Source organism: Rutilus rutilus, assembly GCF_951802725.1.
Source record: "Rutilus rutilus genome assembly, chromosome: 1".
NCBI lineage: Eukaryota > Metazoa > Chordata > Actinopteri > Cypriniformes > Leuciscidae > Rutilus > Rutilus rutilus.
The window spans coordinates 44,044,448-44,068,011 of NC_140209.1; the positions used below are offsets into that span (position 1 = coordinate 44,044,448).

The window sequence follows — 23,564 nt, forward strand, 5'->3', positions numbered from 1 at the left end:
AAAATAATACAATAATTATAATGTGTTGACAATAACATATGCATTTAATGAATGCACCATTATGTATTGTTATTCGCAGAATCACCGTTGAATTTAATTTCACACATGTGAAATTAATTCACATTTCTTATTTGTGCCCAATTCTGAGTACATCGCATATTCAAAACTTGTATGCGCAGCTGTATTTATTCAACATTTATTCTGTTTTACCCAAGTGTACAAATCGACGGAAATACGTCACTTGCCGCGGGTGTCAAGGGTCACGATCGCGCTTTCTACTTCCTTTCCTGTTGTCGTCGGCCATAGAGCACCATCAGTAAGTTTTATACACGAGAAATAATCCATGAACATCGACAAAGATATACAACCTATGGGGGTTTCTTTCATGTCACTTAGAGAGAGAATATCCCCGTTGTTTATTTGAAGTGTTTATTGTCTGGATATTACGTAAAGACTTGGAGATGATGGGTTTAATAGTCACTCCGTCTCTGCCTTCTTCTAACATGATAGCATTCCTGGCCGTGCCGAGGCACTAGCGGCAGCATACGTTCATTAAAACTCGTGTGTAATATACAAATGAATATGAGAAGAAGATTACATTGTTCCATTATAAAATGGTTAAAATATTTGTTTAAACTCTGGTTTTAAAATTGCTTTACAGTTACCAGTTAGCATAGTGCTGTAAGCTGCCATATCTAGACTTGTAACGTTAAATGTGCTGCCCCGAAGAGACAAGTTACATTTATAGCCTCATTATAACTATGATAACTGTTATGTAACTATTTTGCCCATTACAACGGTTTTGGAGATGTAAGCAGCTTGTATTGTGCTGCTTGGTGTCTTGTATTCTGGTTTTGCTTTTAGTGCTAATGTTACATTCATACTCATTTTTTTCAGAGATGGGCAAGTTTATGAAACCTGGCAAGGTGGTGATGGTCCTGGCTGGACGTTATGCCGGACGCAAGGCTGTGATTGTCAAGGTACTTCCATATAACATCTCTCCATCTTCAGGGAAAGATGGCTTCCGGAGATACATTTGTATAGAATCATAACATCTTGATGATAGTTTATATTGACACTGTTGTGCTCTTCTTACTCCTCCTCTCAGAACATTGATGATGGCACCACAGACCGTCCTTACAGCCACGCTCTGGTCGCGGGCATCGACCGTTACCCTCGTAAAGTCACAGCAACCATGGGCAAGAAGAAGGTTGCCAAAAGGTCCAAGATCAAGGCCTTTGTGAAGGTCTTCAACTACAACCACCTCATGCCAACCAGGTATGCACATCCTGTGAACAGTGTGCAATAACTCGTACAGGTTCAGAGCAGTGCTTGCTCTCATTCGAGTCAAGTCTCTTATACTCACCAGGGCTGTAATTATTTGATCAAAAACATCAATACTGTAATATAATCTAAATTATGCTGATTTGCTGCTCAAGAAACATTTATCAATGTTGGAAAGTCATGCTGTTTATTATTTTGAAAACCATGAGTTTTCTTTTTTTTCAAGATAAAAAAAAAAGTTCAAAAGAGCAGTGTTAATTTGAAATATAAGTATTTTGTAATGTATTTCTTTATGGTCACTTTTTATCACTTTAATGTGCTACTAACCACAAAGTTAAGCGGCAGTCTATACAGATGCAACTTCATGATGAATGATTGAGGTTGAAGTATGGTTTTAGTTGCGATTGTCTAGTTGGTGGACTATTTATGATCTAAGTGCTCCTTGCTGACCGTCACATACGTTGTGCCGCTTTATGGATGGAGCTTATGCAGTTAGACTTAGCACTGAGTTCACACAACAGGATTTTAAGCCCGATTTGCAAGTCAACGACCTCGCCGACAAGTCGGGCTGTTATCGGGGGCAAATCAGCGGGTGTTCAGCGCTCGCCAATCTTTGTGCAAACTACTCAACGACGCATCAATGAGGCTCGCTGACGCCAGACAAATATCTAGCATGTGAAAAATTAGGAGCTGTTGGCCGACTTGACATTTTGTGGTGGCGAGTGTCTACAGCCAATGAGAAAGCAAGGCATGGGTTGAGGTCACCGAAAGAATAACACGAGCAGGCAGCTATTTTTTCATTATAAACATTATTTTACTCCCCTCCAAATCTCTCTGTTGCACAGACAATCCCTGCTGCCTGTGTGTGCTTATCCATTCTTTCACCCATATTTTTTCTTTTTCTGGGCTTTTCAGAACAGATCATCACGCAAACAGCTTGCAGCGCTAATTTCTGTCCGACGTCCATTTTCAAATAAACCACTCCCGTTTCCCGTCATTTCCCTCTCCACTTCTCGTGCATGTTTTCGTGATAAAACGTGGTTTGGGGACCAGATGGAGTCGTTGGGTGACAGTTGTCAGCTCGTGTAGTTTTTGCCCCCTGTTGCGCGGATCATTACGTGTCACACTTGTGACTGAACCTCGTAACTTAAGTGGATCCTCAAATGGAAAAACTTCATACAGCAGCTCCACCCACCTCAATCCTGAATGAAGTCCTGCACGCATTTTGGAGACTGTCTTTGCTTGTTTGCAGTGCAAGGCTAAATAAAAAATTCTTTATTTGAAACGCGATGTGTGTAAAGGCTAATGTTTCATGTATTTGAGGAGCGGAGAAGTGTTGTGGTCTGGTATTTTTCGTCTAGTCATAGCCAAAACAGCCTGTGCAAAACACTTCATCTTTTATAACAAGCTTTTTGCCAAATATTAAACGACAGTAAAAACTGAGCAATATCATTTGTAACCTGTAAGTTGATAACTTGATGCAGTGCACTTAGTGCCTCAGATGTGACTGTTAACACTGATGTACAGAACACAAATCTCTCCGACATTTGAGCTTGATTTTGGGAAAATGTTAATGACGCACGCATGTCTGACCGGCGATGTCACATTCGCATAGGCTGTACTATTTGAATTCATGACTGGGTCACTGCCAAATTAAAATATTAAACAGAACGATAAAATAACGTTATTAACCGGTTATTGGTAATTTCAAATAAGTGTTTCTGTTCAGAACGTTTAAACTTGATTTCGTTTTTGTTTGTTCCTGTTAATTTCAGGTTTTCGTTAAGAACCGGTTCATAGCCCTGTTATGGGGTTTACACATATTGTGAATGTTTTTAAATGTAGGGTTTCATTTGACCACTTTAAACACAGTGTTACAGTTGCAACAAGAATATGAGAGCAATTGAGTGAATTGAAATCACTTTGGCTCTACATGCACTCTCAATTTCCTCTTGAAGCCAAAGTGTTTAAACCAAAACAGGTTTTATGTCTTAATTTTGTCTCAGCATGTTTTGTCTCTGGGTCTTGACTGGCACATTGTTTTGTTTTGTTTTTCCTGTCTAATGAATGCTGACTATAACAAGGCACGTTTTAATTTTGTACATTTGTTTGTCTAATCAATGCATCGTCTCTCCTTAGATACTCTGTTGACATTCCTCTGGACAAAACTGTTGTCAACAAGGATGTTTTCAGGGATCCTGCTCTGAAGCGCAAAGCCAGGAGAGAGGCCAAGGTTAAGTTTGAGGAGAGGTATGTGTTTGTCAACAGATCCTTCTGAACTACTTCATTTTACAATTGCAGTTAAATTGGATGTTGTTTGATCTTTAATGCTTACATGTTACATAAAGGATTATAGTGTAGTGAACAGATAATTGGCTTCCTTAATTTTATCCAGAAAAAAGACTGTGGCAGAGTTTGACTCGGTAGTGTTGTGGTCATGTATTCCAAAGCCTGCTGACTGTAGAAACAGTCTGATCTTGTTGTGCACTAGATGTAATATTCGCTTTGCTCCTATCAATATAAGCATGTATTGTCCTACATGTGGTGATAGTGATGGTAATGAATGTTTTCTTTTACAGGTACAAGACAGGCAAGAACAAATGGTTCTTCCAGAAGCTCCGATTCTAATCTTTCATTGGTTTCACAAATAAATCTGTAAAAATCCCAGAAAGTGTTCCTTGCCTTATTTCTTTTGACTTTGGTTGCTTATCACTATACTATTATGAGTCATGCTAATCACTTTCAGAAGAGAATTACATACATTGAACATACATACAATCTCATAATCAAAAACAGAATGAAGCAATATCTTCAAGGTTGTTACTGGTTATCTGTCTAATTTGACATAGATGTTAGCATTGTAAGGATGTGTCATCACTCAGAGTATTACAGCACACAAGATATTTGTGAACAAAATTAAACTGTATAAACACAATGGATAACAAATAGCCAAGTAGAAATGCAAACTTTTGCAGAGTGCAAAAATTTAGTTTCTGTATGGACAGAAATAAATAGAACAATAGAAACAATGGAACAATAGAAAGTGCATCATAATTGTGACCATATCCACCTTGTGACATGGCCACATAAAAAAATGAGTGACCTCACCTGTTGATGCTGTATTTGACAATGAACTGCAGAATCAGACACACTTTAATATCAACTGCGGAGTGAGATCGCACTCTAAAATCAAGACTAGCTGACGGTTTTAATTGGCTCATTGCATGCTAGTGTGAGGGAAGTGATCTCTTAAGGACTTAAGAGTGAAACCTTTTAATTAATCTCTTGTGGTTGTGAAGTTGAAAGTAAGGCTTTGTGTTTCTATTCTGCATATCTTGCTGGGTTGTAAACGGATTTCTGATATTGTATATGAAAGTGAACTTGAATATAGTTTTGACTGATGATGGTAAAGACTTATCTCTACATGTACACAAACCTCTGAAATGTAAAGATTTTTCACTGCTCTAAACTTTGACAATTTTCTGCAAGTAAAATTAATTAATTTCATGTCTAATTTTCCAGGTCTGAAAACATTTCAAAATTGTTTTTGAATTGCCAGCGTATAAAACTATCAAGGATTTTTCCCACAGCCTTTTAGTGAATTGTCTCATGCTTTGGAAAACTGCTGAGTTAGCATTTTGAAGCATTATTTTAGCCCAGTTCCTCATGTACATACTACTACTTGTAGTAATTGCAATAAATGGGTAATAACTAGGCACTAAGCCTGAATCTACCTCTAAACCTAACCTTAACCCATGTATTTACCAGTACTTTCTTAGGTAAAGAACTAAGAAAACTCAACTAAAATATATTAGTGTAAAATAAAGTGCAACCAGCATTTCATATTTCCCTGCAACCTTGATGGTTGGAACTTGGAAGGTATAAAAAAGTATTTGTTTCCTCAGTCCAATAAAAGGTACAATTCATATGTTATGTCATTAAGAAACTATTATGTAACTTCCTTTTTTTATAAATCATAAATCATGCCTCCATGTTATGCTGTCTGATCATTTCAGTTGATAGCAGACATCCTGCAGTATAATTAGGTGCATTACATTTACTTTTAACCCATTTCTCATTGCCTGCCTAGAGGACGTGACTTAAGAAAAACGTGACAATAAGCTGGGCTGCATTACCAAAAAAACAACCCTAAACGTGTATTTGGTATGAGCTGGTCCGCCAGGGGGCGCGGTGTGTTTCTCATGGTCACCCGCTCTGCGTGCTGCTGTTGTGCGCATTGAGAGTCTCACTCTCCGACTGCACGACGGAGGAGAGACTCGCAGCAGAATGTAACGAACCGAACAGATGCACGAAAACCCTCCGGTGTAGACAAAAGGTGAGTTATCTGCATGAGCCGTCCTATTATTTCTTAACTAACCTACCCTTTCTGCTGCATTAGCTTCAAAAGGACTCAATTAATGTCTCTGCTCTGTACACAATGTGCCATGATCTTGCGCCATTGCGTTTAATGCGATCAGCGTACAGCTCATGAAACTGTGCTGATGGTGGAAGAGAGCCGTTAGAGCACAGGTAATGGTAATCGAGGATGTTCGTTCCGTAATGGTTTTGTTTTTAACCAATTGTAGCAACTAGAAAAATGATATTGTGCTTTGTTCTGGACAGGCAATATTTTAGCTACCCAAGACTTGATCAACTTCCCATCATCGCCTACTAGTGTTTTGTTTTTGAGTTGACAGCACGTTTTGTTTTTTGTTTTTGAATTTTGGCTGTTCAGTGGTGTTTTTTAAGGCTTAAGGATAACAGCCATAACATTTTGTTATGCATAAAGTGCATATTACTCTTAATGTAATATACCTGAAATGTTAGTAAAACATTCTGATGTAGATAGAAAATACGGCTATTAAGTGACTTTTACAACATTGACTGACAAAAGGCATTGCCTGAATTATTTTCAAAGTAGATATGTTACTATTTGCAGAACTAGTGGTGTGTTTCCCCCCATGTCTCAACAATCTTGTTTGTATATACTGGGGTTGGACCATGAAACTGAAACCACAATAATTTGTCAGTATGATGTATTGGCCTTTTGTGGCCAATATACAGCATCAATTCGTCTAGGGAATGAGAGATACAAGTCCTGCACAGTGGCCACTGGCCAGACGGACTTTGAGCCATTCCTCTTCCAGAACAGTGCAGGTCACTAATGTGATTCAGGTGGAGGAAACCGTTTTCTGTCTCGCTCCTCCAAAATACCACAAAGTGGCTCAAAAATATTTAGATCTGGTGACTATGCAGGCCATGGGAGATGTTCAACTTCACTTTCATGTTCATCAAACCATTCAGTCACAAGTCTTGTTGTTTGTATTGGTGCATTATCATGCTGATACACGGCACCCCCTTCAGGGTACAGTGTTTGTACCATTAGGTGCACATGGTCCTCCAGAATGGTTTGGTAGTCCTTGGCAGTAATGTGCCCATCAAGCACAGTAGGGAATGCAATGATATTGCAGCCCAAACATCAGTAGCCGCGTTTCCATTACCCTTCGAATTGCGCAAATTGAAATTGCGAATTGGAAATGCACTCAATGGAAACACGTCAATTTCGCAAAAACTTTTTTGCGATAAATGGGAGTTTTCACGCTCGCATGAGGTGGTTTTTCAGGCAATTCGAAAAAGGAATATTTCGCAAAACTGCAATGGAAACAGTTTTTGCGCATTTACAGGTCACCCGACTTAGAAGGCGGGTTGTGTTTGGACAGAATACGAGACAGAGTTCTTTGTTAAATTCATAAAAGACAAAAGAGTTACAGAAATACTGGATTCTAAACCTCATAGAGGTGCCACAATCAAGACCTCGGAGCAGAAATGAGTGAGAAACACCCAGAAACACCTCATATGTGCTGCAAGTAAGGGTCTTTCCTTGCCATTAATGCTTGGATAACAAGCCTATGTTTCCTTCCATTAATAATAATAATGTCTAGTGCGGTGCCATACTGTCTATGGTGCCACGTCCGTTGCCATGGTACGTGGTACCAACGTCCGTTGCCATGATCTTTGGAATGACTTCTCGCGAGAGGAAAAATTACTCTGAAGTCGCATAACATCGGTTAATGGAAACGGCGTCATTTCGCAATAGTTTTTTATCGATATAAAAAGAAAATCGCAAAAGTTTTGCGCAAATATGTAATGGAAACGCGCCTACTTATCCACCCTGTGCTTCACTCTGGGCAGTAACAGTCCGGGTGTTAAGCCTATTTGGGGCTTCTCCACACTTTAACCCACATGGATGTGGGAAAGACCGTAAAGGTGGACTCATCAGTGAACAATATACATGTTTCACATTGTGAAGTTATGGGATAATATCTGTTTGGGTTTTGTTTTGTTGCTCTAGAGATGATGGACTGCACTTTTCTGTCTTTTTTTTCCAGTCTTATAACACACATGAAATAAAATGAGCATGTTTACACTGATCAAAAATCCATTATGGAGTATTATCACTAGCTTCCTGTACCTCATAAATGTGTCAGGCCATCATGAAGGTCAACTTTGTGCTCACAGCTGATTATCTGCTCTCTGTTGATCTTTATCTTATGGATTTTCCTTTCTGTGTTTCTAGCCTAAAGCTGTCATTTGTTCTAGCTTTTGCCAGTTTTGTAGGAGATAATACCAGTTAATGTAGTTAAAAGTCTCCAATCCACAAGTTTTTTCCCACCTCTTGTATTCCATTATATCCAGTCATATGCCTTGTTAGATGTTGTACTCTCAATTTTTCTTTCATTTTAAAGGGATAGATTCTGTCATCATTTGCTGACCCTCATGTCATTCCAAACCAATATGACTTTCTTCTGTGGAACATAAAAATATATTTTGAAGAATGTTCGTAATAGAACAGTTTTGGTTCCCGTTGACTTCCATTGTATGGACAAAAATAAAACAAAAAAAGCAATGGAAGTCAAAGGGAACCAAAACTGTTTAGTTTCCAGTCTTCTTCTTCAAAAAATACACAATTTTCATTTTTGGGTGAACTATCCCTTGACTCTCCTAACTACCCCAGTTGACACTGAACATGTTGCATGCTGAATGCATCCAGGCGGCACGCTTGATGTCGGTCAAAGTCTCATGCTAGATTTGTTTTTCATAAGGTAGTTTACTGACTTCCGCAGGAGTAGTATAGGGTACGGGGAGGTGACCCACCCCGTCTGTGTTCTCAATAGATAAGATATCAATATGCTGTGCAGGGCCATTATAATTACGCCTGCCGCTAGGAGTTACTTTCTCTTAATATCCATGTTTATTTTTGCATAAATGCCGTTATTTAAGAGCAGATAATATTATGTTGTCTTGCAGAGGACTGAGAAGGTCAATAGGTTTCCCTGATGACAGGAGCTATAAAACAGGACCATAAAAATAAATATAATCTAAGCATCTTGGATGAATGTATTCATATCCCCTCTGTTCTGTCTTTCAGGTGGGCCGACAGGATGGGGGAAGGGCCTGCAGTCAGGCCATTGGCTGCTATTACGCCCGTGCAGCAGATGCTGGCGTCTGGCACTGGGGCTGTGCTAACATCTTTTTTTGGTGAGGAAAAGAATTGGCACAATCATTTCTCTATTTAGAGAAAATTCAGTTTTTACTGTTATGTCATTTCCTTCATTCCTTCACAAAACATTTTATCAAGAGTAAACATTTTATCAAATACAAATGGTTTAGTATTAATAAATTGCATAGGGCATTAATTGCATTAAATTCAAGAAATTATTAATACTTTTTTTTTTTCTTTTTTTTTTAGCAAGGACCCTTTAAATTGATTTAAAGTAACATTTACAATGTTACAAAATATCTGTTTCAAATAAATGCTTGAGTTTTGAATTTTCTATGTATCAAAATGTATCAGTTTCCACAAAAATATAAAGCAGCGCAACTGTTTTCAACATTGGTAATAATAAAAAATGTTTCTTAAGCAGCAAATCAGCCTATTAGAATGATTTCTGAAGGATCATGTGACACTGAAGACTGGAGTAATGATGCTGAAAATTCATTTTAAAGGGTAACTCTCGCCAAAATGCAACCTAGGGTCTTTTTGTTAATCTAGTGGAGATCGACTATGTTTGACTGACAAAATGCCGGCGGACACGGCTACAGTGAGTTGTTTAAAATCTTTCTTTTTAGTAAACTCTGTTTACACAAACAATGTTCTCAATGCTCGAGTTCATGTGTAGAGCCCCTGGTGATACTTCGAGCAAAGTTTCATGTTGTGTCGAGCCTTCTTAGTGTTTTAAAAATAGGGATTTTTGACGCTATCATAGTAGTTCCCCAAGCACTCCCATTCAAAAGGCAATTTGACCGAAAACGAAAATACGGTCAAACTTAAAAGTGCCGTTTCCATTATAATTATGCTTTTAAACGAAAGTTTGCCTCGGGTAGAATAACAAAAAGACCCTAGGTTGCATTTTGGCGAGAGTTACCCTTTAAAATATATTCAACAGGAAACCGATTGCAATAATATTTTCCAGCAATAATATTTTCCAACATTAATATTTCACTGTTTTCTTATCAATTTAATGCAGTCTTGGTCAGCATAAGAGTCTTCTCTCAAAAACACAAACAACCTTACTGACCCCAAACTTTTGAAGGGTAGTGTATGTTGGGATATAATTATGTTTTTCTAAAGTAACTGGGTTGAAGGGTTTACAGTTTAATTAGACATTTCAAGCTTTGTGCTTGTGCTAGTGTTGTGCTTTATATGTAGGATCAAAATCCTAACTTTTATACAAGGCTAAACCTTAATTTTTCTCTTTCTTTTTCTCCCTCCCCCAGTCACACCACTGGATGTAGTGAAGATCAGACTTCAAACCCAGCAAACTCCCCTCTATCAAGGTACAGATCTCAAGCAGCTCTTCAGTTCTTGATCACAGACAGAATGTCAGATGATTGAGCAGTAAACTTCATGCATTTTCTCTTGACATTATACAAGTCACACCAGTTCAATATCAGTTCCAGTGTTTCTACAACCAGTGGTTCAAATTTCCCTTCAAATGCTTTAAATAAACAGTCTTCAAGTTAGAATAGACCCAAAAGCTGGTCTCATCTGAGGAATTATCTCTTGCTGCTGTACTTCAAACACACCATGTCTGCCATTGTTCGCTAAACTCAGTCCTGCCCCAAACTCTCACCATTGGTTGAGTCGGCGTCATGTTGGGTTGGTCAGGGTACAATTAGAGCTAATGTTTTGATAGCTACAAATGGCTTACTCTCTGCATAATAAGCTGGAATAAAATAATTAGAACTACTTGAGCTTTATTAACAGTGAAAATGAAGCTACACTAACGTTCAAAAGATTGGGGTCTTTAAAGTTGGCATAAAACGGAAGTAGCGGTAATCTTTTCTTCCCTATTGTGACGTGTATCCAAGTGAAACGGCTTCTCGAACTAGAAAAGTGTGGGCGGGACTGCTGTGATGTCATGTGAGTGACAGGTTGATCCCACCCTTACGCCATTAAAGACGTCATCAGAGAAGACAAGAGATGTCACTGCAAGAGGGAGAGGAAGTTGTTTTGGTTACCAAGGCACATGAATAATAATATTAAAAAAAAGTGGGATAAATCATTTATAATAAATACCGCAATATTCCATAATTTTTTTTTCATGTTTTTGAAAGAAGTCTCTTTTGCTTACCAAGTCTGCTTTTATTTATATAATAAAAACACTAACATTGTAAATTAGTATTTAAATTTAAAATTTAAAATGGAAATCTTTTGTAACATTATAAATGACTTAATTGTCACTTTTGACAAATGTAATGCATCCTTGCTGAAGCCAAACTGACCCCAAACTTTTGAACGTTAGTTTGTATCTAAAAACCTGCTGTAAGCCTTTGATAACACAGACCTCATGCTGTTTTGCATTTGCTATATGCACTATGAGCTATCTTTCTCTCTCTCTTTCTCTCTCTCTCGAAGCACTAGCAGCAGATTCAAGGCCCTGGGCTGGGGTCATCCGCCCTTCAAAATGTGAGTATGTGAAGATGAACTGGCATCTGTGCTCATGGTCCTCTCCCAAAGACCAGCAGCTTGCTTCACTAACTACCACTTGAATTACAAACACATTCTGCAAAACATCTAAATCACATAGTGCTAACAACATTTTGGCTTGTGTAACGCATTTCTAAAGGGGTAAATGCAATGACACGTGTGCACAAAACACCCCAACAAGTTGAGAAATGCATTCAGAAAATATTTCGGAGGTCTACTCTGCTTGAATATAAATGTTTATTCAGTGTGTTTATAGCAGTGGACAATTTACTGAACTCATGAGGACACACTAAAAGCCATGCAAGGCAGATCTACCTTGAACCTGTCTTGTGTAATGTCCAAAAATAGTAGGCTTGTTTGTGCCAAGGCTGGAATTGGTTAAACTGTTGCGGCATGGTCAATGCCATGGTCACTAATATTTATAGAGCCTCTTATCTAAGACCTCAGTCCTAATCACCAAATCCTTTGAACTGAATACAGAAAATTATTCAGCTATTATCAGAAAAGTCTTGCTTGGAAAACTCAGTGTCAAACTTGTGTCACATGGCTGTTATATGTCTCCAAATACAACAATCCAGGAGTCATTTAGGTTACACACTGCATAGACAATTAGTTTTTTTTTGTCTTTTATGTTTTTATTAACTGTATTGTGGCAGTACCACCCCCCACCCAACATTTGGATTTAAAATAATGGCATGCATGAATGAGGAGTCATTCACAATCAGATCAATTACATTAATTTACAAAATAAGAATTAATTTTCATTGAATGTCGTCTTAAACTCATACATGTATAGTGTCAGTGTACAGTTGCTGTCTCAACTTTAACCAATCATACTCAAAGTTTCTACTCAAAGTGCTAAAATAGCCAATTGCAAGATTAAAAATGAAGTGTTTTGTAGTTGAAAATAAGTTCACAAAAATGTTTTTTTGATGTCTATCAAAGTCCCTTTCAAGGAAAGTTCTGTTCACTTGGCGGCCATAATTGCAACACCTCTAGGCATCTATTTCGGGCATCCAAGACCAAGTCCTATCTACTTGAATGGGGGAATCCTGAACTCTCAAGAACTGCTTGCTGAACTCACAATTAAATAACATTTTAAATCAGCAAACAAAATCTGACATAAACTGTCCCATAAATGTTGTTTCTTATGCCCAAATAGCATTGACCTTTTTTCAGGCTAAATGCGTATGCGCTGTCTTAAGAGCGAGTCTCAGAACAATAGCGGTTTCTAAAGCAACTGAAGCCTCTAACGGCAGCTGCAGTGACGCGATGACTTTATCAATCAGCGATTGGGTCTTTTATTTTAGAGGGCGGGACTTATTCCACCATATTGCATGTTGCCCTTTCTCCCATTCATAAGTAATAAAATAGAGACAAAAACTTTAGATATACTTGGGTGCTTGTGGCCATGGGCAATGTATTTGCAGAAGTATTACAAATAAGGTTTACACTACTATATTTTCTGGCTTTTTAGGGAAATGTTTCCTCTATTGTAACGGGTTGATGGACCACGTCTATGTGTGTCAGAATATGTCAAGCTGCTCCAGCTGGTACAAAACCCCCACCCATTTCAGTGGGACCGTGGTAAGAATTTATCCGCACATTTACAAATTGTGATTTCAAGTTTTTTTTAATGACACATTCATGATTAATTTACTTTTTGTTTTTCAGGATGCGTTTGTTAAGATCACACGTAATGAGGGGATCAGGTCTTTGTGGAGCGGACTTCCCCCCACACTGTAAGTCCAGCATCATGTCAGTGTGCACAGTTACATATAAACTGCTTGACTTGCATACTTTAATTGTACTTCATCAGTTTTATAGGCAGATCTGTAACCGGTGCTATCAGATCTAGTCTAGTCCTGTTTTAGTGTGCCTCCTCTTTTTAAAGTGTGTGCTGTAAGTGCAGCTCATACGAAAGACTTTGATTCAGCTGTTGCTAAATGTAATGACTTGTAGTTTTGTAGTTAAGTTAAGATTTAAGAAGAAAAATTAAGATTTTAATTCTGTAACTGCTTTGACAGATTCAAAGATCATTGAATGAAGGATTCCTTAGGATTCAGACAGATAACTCTCAGATAACTCAGTCATTAGTTGTGAATCCGACTACAGTGGTCATGCTGTTTACTGAATAACTGAAATGCTGTGTAAGCGTATTTAACTTTGTAAATTTATAAATAACATGTTAATGATTAATCGTATGAATCAAGTTGACTGTAAATAATTTTTTTGGGGGTCAGTTGACTTGAGCGGATAGCCTGACAAACCAGCAAATAAAAACAACTCTGAATCCTTGAAAGTGACACACATTTGTAATTTGGCACAAGCTGTTTTCAGTGAATGCTCTTTGGTGTGTTTGTGTTTGAAGGGTGATGGCGGTTCCTGCCACAGTCATCTACTTCACCTGCTATGACCAGCTGCGAGACTTCCTGCGTTACGGCATGGGCTATCAAGGGGACCATATTCCCCTTATAGCAGGAGGGTTAGCGAGATGTGAGTATTTACTCGTCCTTCCTGTCTCATACAAGCATCTTTTACAAGACTGCAGTTTTGTAATGTGTATTATGAAGATCTTAAAGGGTTAGTTCACCCAAAAATTAAAATTCTGTCAGTAATTACTCACCCTCATGTTGTTCCAACCGCGTAAGACCTTCGTTCATCTTCGGAACACAAATTAAGCTATTTTGAGCCATGTTTCACTCCTCCATAGGCTTCTATGTGACCGAAACTTGCTGGCCCAGAAAAGTTATTAAAGAGATCGTTAATATAGTCCAAGTGACTCCAGTGGCTCAATCTTAAGTATATCAAGCGACGAGAATACTTTTTGTGCGCAAAAACAAACAAAAATAACGACTTTATTCCACTTTTCATTTCCTTCTCTCTGGGCCTCGTAGTGTTTTTGCGCAGCGCGTCTGTGTTACACGTCACCACGTAGGCTCACTATTGGCCGACGCCGGTCATGTGTGTGTTGCGTGATGACGTGCAACACAGACGCGCAGCGCAAAAACACTACGAGGCCCAGAGAGAAGGAAATGAAAAGTGGAATAAAGTCGTTATTTTTGTTTGTTTTTGCGCACAAAAAGTATTCTCGTCGCATGATAAACTTAATGTAGTGCCACTGTAGTTACTTGGACTATTTTAACGATGTTTTAATAACTATTCTGGGCCGGTGAGTTTCGGTCACACTGGAAGCCTATGGAGGAGTCAAAATTATGTCAGATTTCATCAAAAATATCTTAATTTGTGTTCCGAAGATGAACGAAAGACTTACATGGTTGGAACAACATGAGGGTGAGTAATTACTGACAGAATTTTCATTTTTGGGTGAACTAACCCTTTAAAATGATATAATGTGCATCCCTAAACAAAGCTGAAAACCTGCATAATAAATCAGTTATTGGCATATTTAACGTATCTGTCACTATTGGATATTTAATTATCATTATCATTTCCCTGCTTTTACCTTTAGATTTGCTGCCATGTAATATTAATATATATATGTGTGTGTGTGTGTGTGTGTGTAGTACCAGTCAAAAGTTTTGACACACCTTCTCCTTTTTTCTTTATTTTTATTATTTTTAACATTGTACATTTAATACTGAAGACATCCAAACTGTGAAAGAACATGTTTGGAATTGTGTAGTAAAAAAAAAAGGGTTAAGTCAGCCAGAATATGTTGTATTTTTTTTAGATTGTCCAACGTACCTACATTTAGCTTTGATGACAGCTTGGCACACTCATGGCATTCTCTCATCAGATTAATGAGGTAGTCACCCACAATGGTTTTCTAACAATCTTGAAGGAGTTACCACAGGTGTTGAGTACTTGTTGGCTGCTTTTCCTTGGACTCTCCGGTCCAACTCATCCCAAACCATCTCAATTGGATTTAGATCGGGTGATTTGTGGAGGCCAGGGGTCTCATTTATAAAACTGCATAGGATCCTTACTAAAAATGTACGTGCGGCAAAAAATATTCAGACTTATAAAATCGTTCGTACTGCAGAACCTGGGCAGAATTCACTTTATAAATCCCAGTCAGCGGAAGATTGTGCGCACATGTGTCTCCACCCTGAAATAACCATATATGGAGCTTATAACGCCTACTTTTACTATGCAGATCCTCATCTGCATATCATTTACATATGATTATTCATCCACGTAATAACGTTTAATGGTACAAGACATTAGGAAAATATGAAATACGGATGTGCCGTCTCATTACATTAATAAAAATAATTTAGTAGCCTATCCTTGTTTTTGTATACATAGATCAAATAGTGTAAAATACATTTCAGAGAAAGTTTTTCTCAATCTTTTCCACTGGCCAAATAAAAATTTTAATTGATTTATATTTTTAATGGAAATAGATAGGCTTTGTGCATTATTTGCACGAAACTATTTTCTCAGACAATCTGCTATAAGCAATTATCCCTGTAGTTAAAACATTAAAACACAGCATGCCAGAGGAAAGGTTTTCAAAAACATCGCATCCACAACAAATATTTTTGCATGTGCGCAAATTTTCCCGTCAAGTTTGCTTCTATAAATCACAAGTTATGCGTCGGAAGTTGCGTACGCCTCTTTCAGGGCCTGTTTTGTGCGTACGCAACGGTTATAAATGAGGCCCCTGGTCATCTGATGCAGCACTCTATCACTCTCCTTTGACAACCTCTTAAATAATCTGCCGCAAACCAGATAGGATGGCATGTCGCTGCAAAATGCTGTGGTAGCCTTGCTGGTTAAGTGTGGCCTCAATTTTGAATAAGTCACCAAAAGTGTCACCTGGAAAGCACCATCACACCTCCTCCTCCTCCTCCTCCATGCTTCCCTGTGGGAACCACACAGGAACTGTCAGTTCACCCTCTATACGTCTAACAAAGACATGGTGGTTATCTAATGTCCATTCATTGTGTTTTTTGGCGAAGCAAGTCTCTTCTGCTTGTTGTTCTTCCGAAGTAATGGTTTCTTTGCCGCAGTTCGACCACGAAGGCCTGACTCACGCAGTCTCCTCTGAACAGTGGATGTTGAAATATGTCTGCCACTTGATCTCCGAGAAGCATTTACATGGGCTGTAATCTGAGGTGCTGTAAGTCGGCGGTTTCTGAGGCTGGTAATTCTTAGGGTTGTGCCGATGAACGATATCATCGTCCATTGTGATGGCTAACCGACATCACGATGGAGAGCCACCATCGTGATGCCACGCCCCCCACCCTGTCAGATCAGCCCAGTCTCACGGCAGTTCGTGAAATTGTCACGTAATTTAATCTATTGATTCCTGTACATGGACACGTTTATCTGTTTTTTTTTTTTTTTTACGTGGTGGTCAGCACGATTCCGTAGCATTAAGAGCGACTACGGTAGTGAGTAGTATGAAAGGCCGAAAATCCGGTTTGTTGGGGTGGTGGATGGGTCAAACAATACAGGACTTTCACCCAGGAGACCGGGGATCGTGTCCCGCGTGTCAAGTTTCCTAAACCCAACCGTCCCGTTCTTCTTTTCCTAAACCCAACCGTCCCGTTCTTCTTTTCCTAAACCCAACCGTCCCGTTCTTCTTTTCCTAAACCCAACCGTCCCGTTCTTCTTTTCCTAAACCCAACCGTCCCGTGGGCCCATCACGGAATTTTCGGAATCGTGCTACTTTTTTCCCCTTACGTAGCCTGGTTAAAACCAGACCATTCTCAGTAGTAACTGAGTTATGGTCTGGCAAAGCTTCATTAATAACTCATTTCCAAAGGGGCGTCACCAACGGACGTTGCTCAAATGCCTCTGGGTGCAATTGGATAGACCTAAAACCAATCAGAGCGATCGTCATCGTGTAAAGCCATATGCTGCGTCCCAATTCGCCTAAGTTACACTAAACCATAAAAGTATGTACTCTTTTTGTGAAAAAAAGGTATTTACTTTTGAATGTGTAGCAAAAAGTAGGCAAGCTTTGGGACATACTACTTCGTCATCTTTATCGGACGGATCTGTCGCGTGCATCCTGTCACGTAAACTGCCGTCAATCATCTTGTCACAGTTAAAATCCTCTATTAAATGTAGTAGCACGTTCATCTGCCAGTGGGTCGCTCATGGAGACTGTCCTCATGTGTTTGCAATTTGAATATAATAATGCATTTAAAAGTTGCTGCGCTTCACCAACGGACGTCGCTCAAATGCCGATTTTTCGGATTGACTGACCTTCATTTCTTAAAGTAATGATGGACTGTCTTTTCTTTTACTTAACTGAGTGTTTCTTGCCATAATATGGATTTGTACTGTAGTTGTAGTAGCACTAATAGGGCTATTGACTCTTTGCCCACCCTTCCCTCTGCACAAGACAACTTAGGGGCTGTTTACACGACACCATTTTCAACTAAAAACTGAACTTTTTATGCGTTTTGGTTGTTTGTTTACACTACAACGGCGTTTTGGGTGCCTGAAAATGCAAACTTTTGACAAGGGGTTTCAAAGTGCACGTTTTTGAAAACGGTCTCCGTGTAAACAACAAAAATGCTAATCTCTGAAGACGATGACATCATGCACATGCGTATTACGTGTTCAGTCTACAGCGTTTCATCGCCATGATTTTTTTTTTTTTGCTACATAATTCCATACATGTTCTTTCATAGTTTGGATGCCTTCAGTATTAAAGTACAATGTTGAAAATAATAAAAATAAAGAAAAAACACTGAAGGAGAATGTGTTCAAACTTTTGACTGGTACTGTGTATAAATACTACCATTCATGTGGGGTTGTAAGATGTTTTTGAGAGAGTTTCTTATGCTCACATTTATTAAGGCTGCATTTATTTGATCAGAAATACAGAAAAACTGTAATATTCTGAAATATTACTTTTTAAAATAGATGTTTATTTCAATATATTTTAAAATATAATCTATACCTGTGGTGACAAAGCTGAGTTTTCAGCATCATTACTCCAGTCTTCAGTGTCACATGATCCTTCAGAAATCATTCTTAAATGCTGATTTAAGTTCAAGAAACATTTCATATTTTTGTTAATGTATAAAACAGCTGTGCTGCTTAATATTTTTGTGGAAAAACTAGTGATATATATATTTTTTGATGATTAGAAAGTTCAAAAGAACAGCGTTTATTTGAAATGGAATCTTTTGAAACGTCTTTACTGTCACTTTTGATCATTTTAATCCATTCTTGTTCAGTAAAAGTATAAATTTCTTATAAATCTTACTGATCACAAACCTTTGAACAGAAGTATATACAGTATTAAATGTAAGCTTTAGTAAATCTCAAATTGTACATTATAATGCTATAAATTCACATTTAGTTTTTTAAATGATTGATTTAAATGTTGTATTTTATACAAAAAAAAACCCTGCAAAATGTTGATGCATCCCCAGTTTTGTACTTTTCTGAGTGTTCTGTTTGATCGTGACTGCTGTGTTGTGATCTCTGCTGTCACATTATTGACGTCTCCTCTCTGTGCTGCTCAGTGGGAGCAGTGTCTGTGATCAGTCCTCTGGAGTTGGTTCGGACTAAGATGCAGTCCCGCAGACTCCCATACAGCGAGCTGATGGTGTGTATCCGCTCGGCTGTGGCTCAGGATGGCTGGTTATCTCTCTGGAGAGGCTGGGGTCCCACTGTCCTACGGGACGTGCCCTTTTCAGGTCAGTGACCTGTACATTCTCTGGCAGCGGGATGTTCCACAGATGCAGTGCTTGACTGTTTTTTCCCCCCCATTAGCTCTGTACTGGTTTAACTATGAGCTAGTGAAGGCACAGCTGTGTGAGCGGTACAGTGCACCACAGACCTCCTTCACCATCAGTTTTACAGCCGGGGCCGTCTCAGGAGCTGTGAGTATCCCAGTATCACCTCACTCTAAAGCCAGATATAATTGATGACTTTTACTTTATTTTAAATGACGCATTAAAAGAAGGAACTCAATAGCTGTAAATTAATATGGATGAGTTTATGAATGATTACATAAGGCTACAGTGAGAAAAAAAGATTAAACAATGTGAACAGAGCGTGATATCTTATCTGGCCTGACTGATTAACAATAAAGGCTTTTTGCATGAGAACAAATGCTGGGTCGACTTCGGTCCCAGATGAATGTAGGACATGAGTGAAACTGATCTTTTGCTTTTAAATTTTTGCACTTAACTAATGGTCAAGTCATATTTTGTGTATTATCTTACTACATGCTTAAAACACTACATAGGTGAAGTTCTTTATAATGGAATTGGATTTGCAGTGAAAATAGAGTTGTATAATTGTGAATATAACACTATAATTAAATTTCTCTTCTGCTCACCAAGGCTGCATTTATTTGGGGAAAATAAAATAGAAAATAAATGTCATTTATTCTTTTAATTGCAAAGCTGAATTTTCAGCATCATTACTCCAGTCTTCAGTGTCACATGATCCTTCAGAAATCATTCTAATATGATGATTTGCTGCTCAAGAAACATATCTATCAATGTTGAAAACAGTTGTGCTGCTTTGAATATTTTTTCTGAAAACCATGAAATAATTTTATCATGCAGTACTGGTCTCATCAGAATATCAATTTTCTTTTTGACACAGATTGCTGCAGTTCTGACCCTGCCGTTTGACGTGGTGAAAACGCGCAGGCAAATCCAGTTAGGGGAGATGGATGCTGTTGGAGGTATAGCAGCTTCTGTAGTTTCACCTGTTAAAGGGGAACTTGGCAACTATTTCAACTTAATAAAACCATTTAGAAATCATTTGGATGGTTAAATAACCTGTTCTGGTGAAAATGGTGACTTTACCCGCTCCCCCCAGCGTTCCCATGCGGAAAACCAACCTTGCAACATGGGGACTAACGTCCCGGTAAGTTGGAAATAGGAAGTCTCGTGAGAAGCGAGAACGAGCGAGAAACACGAACTGCTTTACGGCAATTCGACATTATGTTCTATGATACTGTGTATGATGTATTACCCACCTCGGTAGACATGGCTCCACACGATAAAATTGGCCAGCTCCGATAATAACAACATAACATGAGCAGCGGTAGAAAGGGGGAGGAGGGTGCCGCAAGTGAGTTTTTTTTTACGACAGTGTTGTGAAATATATGCCCACCACAGCTGTAGGGGGAGCTCGTTGAGAAAACATGCGACAACAAAAGTGGAAATCAGCGAAGAAATGGCTAGAGTTGCCAAGTTCCCCTTTAATATGTTAGAAAGGGTGTTGTAATTCAACCTGAAGGTTGAGTGACATGATCTCATAGATGACTACTCACTTTTAAAAACAATTCAGTGCTGATTTTAGTTACATTTTATCAGGCATCAAATTTCATGACATTTTGACCTTTCTCAGCAATCTCTATGAAGAAACCGGCCTCCACATGGAACATGATGAGGAATATCTGGATTGACATGGGATACAGAGGTTTGTTTGCAGGTAAGCTCTAATTTCTACAGTCTACGCACTTCCCTAAAAGCACAATGTGCTCTGATCGGTTGGCTGGACCAGTGTGTTGTGATTGGTCAACTGGTTCAAGCGTGTTTCGGAAATGTCACGGCCCTTACCATAACGGCAAGTTTCAACACGCTACTAATGCAATTCAACCAGGCCAGCCTTATTTAAATGAGGAATATTGTGACGTGTTCGTTCCCAAAACAGGATCAGATTTTACTGATATAGAGAATAACTCCCTTTGGAGTCGCTTTGTGCTTTGTAACTTTGCAGACCTTTTCCATGCTCAAACAGTAACACTACAGACTAAAAAAAACATTGAAGATGTTACAAAGCATAATAGGATAAGGAATGGACCGAACTGGATTAGAAATTACACACCATGGCTTTAACTTTTTATTATTGAAACAGTGATATTGTTGTATACATTCAATAATCAGCTTTGCTTTTTTTCAGGTTTCCTTCCAAGAGTGATCAAAGTTGCTCCCGCCTGTGCAGTCATGATCAGCACTTATGAGTTTGGGAAGACTTTCTTTCAGAAGCATAATCTGGATCAGGCGAGATGCGGTCTTTGAGATGGGCGAGAGGACCTGTGGTTTGTCCAGGATCTAGCCCTGAGGAAGCTGAGAGGGAGTCATTGTCAGCTACTGCAAACACTGATGACTTATACCAGCTTTGTAATGAGTTTTCTTTTTCTTTTTTCTTTTTTAATGAAACTCTAATTGTTGGGTGATGTGCCTACTGACTGGCACAAGGAATTATAAGCTGTGAGACTTTAACTAATACTTTGCGTCTGAGATGTAGGACTTCAGTTATGATGCATCAATAAATGCACAATCCTCCCCAAACCCTGTGATGCCTTAGGGAACAATACCAAAGCATGCTGGCAGAAACACTACCTCCCTCCCACTAATGCCCCACTTATTGAAATGGCTGCTGGTTGGGCGGAACATCCAGGTTGTTTAATCTGCAGTGCTTAACTTGAGTCCCTTTTATTAAAGAGACAGTGCTGCCCTCTGCTGTTCATGTTGAGGAAACCTCAGAACGAATGGATAAAATAGTCAGTACTGAACTTTACTGTCTTTTTCAGCAGGGGAAAACAAATATTAAAAAATGATTTTTATATGTGAATTTTTTTTCTTTCTTCAATTTTAATTATTCTTATTTACAAGACTAGTCCTTTGTATGGGCACTGTTTTTTTTATTAGTATTATTTTTTTGCAAGGGATGTCCTAGTGTAGTGGATGGATCTTTGCTCTTGTCCTGTGTACTACACCTGCATTTAGTTCCGATACAAACAATATCTACTGTTGTAAACATACTGCTGACTTGAAATGATTAGACAGTTCTCACATTTGATCTCATAAAAGACATTTAAAAACCACTTCATCTTATATGTTTCATTTTTTAGCCGACTTAACGTGCATCATTTCTGTGCATTTACTGAAGCGTACTACATAAATGTGTTATAGATTGCATTTCTGAGTGAATGTTAGAGAAAGTATCTAAAAAATAATTGAATATGTCTGTGATGGCCCTTGAGGGATGTGAGCAGAATGATTGTTCACTCAAAAATAAAAATTCCATCATCATTTCCTCAACCTCATGTCGTTCCATGCCGTGATACGACTTTCATTTTTTGCAAGTAACGCATCAAGAGTTATCCAGCAGCAGAATGTTTAAATGACTGTTTTCTGTACAATGAGAGTGAATGGTGACCACAGCTGTCACCGGTCCCCATTCACTTCTACTGTATGGCCAAAATAACAATAAAAAAATAGTTTGGACACTCTGCTAAACATCATCTTTATTCCACTCTAGACAGACGTACAGGGTTGGACCAATGTGAGGGCAAATAAATAAGTGATCTAATTTTAACTTTGGTGGGAACTATGGTAAACTTGGTATGATTTTATATGATTGCATTTGTGTGATTTGTTTATAGATTCATCTCACTCCAATATAATTAATCTGACTCCATTAAAGCTGTTATTCTTTAAAAGTAGAAGTCTTTATTAGAACTGATGGGAACATTTAGGATTTAACCTGAATGCTTAGATAAAAGTTTTGATTTCTTAAGCTTTCAACATTATCAGTGTAAAAGGAATCTTTAAAGCAGGCAAAGTTATTAATTACGTAACATATTTAAATACAGACATTAGAATGGAACAACATCCTGTATAAAACAACTTGTAACAAATGACGCACTGCTGTGCAGGAGAGCAGAGGGCGTAAAAGCCTTTCTTGTAGTTTGAGGTGGTAATGGCAGGGTTAAAGCCTTTCCCCCCGATCAACAGTTCTCTTTCCTTCTTATACCCTGAGCAAAGCATTGTTAAACATGAGTGGAATACCAACACCAAAGCCAATTGACAGGAAACCAAAAGATATGGCAACTGATTGGTGATCAAGAGGGGGAGAAGAACATTAACATATTCTCCTCAATGCATGTTTAAGCAATAGTGCACTGTTCGATTTCTGTGTGTACACCCTTTTATGGAGCGGGTCAAATTGACCCTAATTGGATTCAATACAATTTCTCAAAAATCACACAATGAAAAACAACAAAGATTCAGGTACAAACTGTAAACTTTTAATATCAACATTTGTCAAACATTACAAAAAAAATTATATCTGAAAATTTGATTTATGAAAATGTTTTTTATTCATTTTTTAAAACCGTTTTGTTTTGACAAAATTTGAAAATAAACAGTGTACTGACGTTTGTACTTTTTTTTTTCTTTTTTTTAATGCTTAGAACATCATAACTGAAAGATTAAATGTTGCTGTATAAGGAAAATAATGTTTACTTTTCCTAAGTTAACTTTCCCTAGTTTCCTAAGACCTAGTTCCCTAGTTTTATTCTTTTTCTGTATCTTCAACAACATTT

General features: G+C 38.3%; 2 protein-coding genes across 3 annotated transcripts; both read left to right on the forward strand.

Annotated features, from left to right (window-relative positions):
- Positions 1 to 219: 219 nt before the first annotated feature.
- rpl27 (ribosomal protein L27) lies at positions 220 to 3,955 on the forward strand. The gene is made up of 5 exons (XM_084414168.1): positions 220 to 316; positions 898 to 980; positions 1,109 to 1,278; positions 3,424 to 3,534; positions 3,864 to 3,955. Exons 2-5 carry the CDS (start codon positions 900 to 902, stop codon positions 3,910 to 3,912), a joined length of 411 nt encoding a protein of 136 aa, XP_084270294.1. The 5' UTR covers positions 220 to 316; positions 898 to 899; the 3' UTR covers positions 3,913 to 3,955.
- A 1,454-nt stretch (positions 3,956 to 5,409) lies between these two features.
- On the forward strand, positions 5,410 to 22,269 carry slc25a39 (solute carrier family 25 member 39). 2 transcript variants are annotated; one of them, XM_084402185.1, is made up of 12 exons: positions 5,410 to 5,620; positions 8,714 to 8,823; positions 10,063 to 10,122; positions 11,204 to 11,254; positions 12,753 to 12,862; positions 12,950 to 13,017; positions 13,647 to 13,771; positions 18,733 to 18,906; positions 18,983 to 19,092; positions 19,826 to 19,907; positions 20,579 to 20,662; positions 21,134 to 22,269. In XM_084402185.1, exons 2-12 carry the CDS (start codon positions 8,727 to 8,729, stop codon positions 21,250 to 21,252), a joined length of 1,080 nt encoding a protein of 359 aa, XP_084258311.1. In that variant the 5' UTR covers positions 5,410 to 5,620; positions 8,714 to 8,726; the 3' UTR covers positions 21,253 to 22,269. The 2 variants fall into 2 exon arrangements, with proteins under 2 accessions (XP_084258311.1, XP_084258312.1); XM_084402186.1 differs by lacking the exon at positions 11,204 to 11,254 and having other exon boundaries at positions 5,486 to 5,620.
- The last annotated feature ends 1,295 nt before the right edge of the window (positions 22,270 to 23,564 follow it).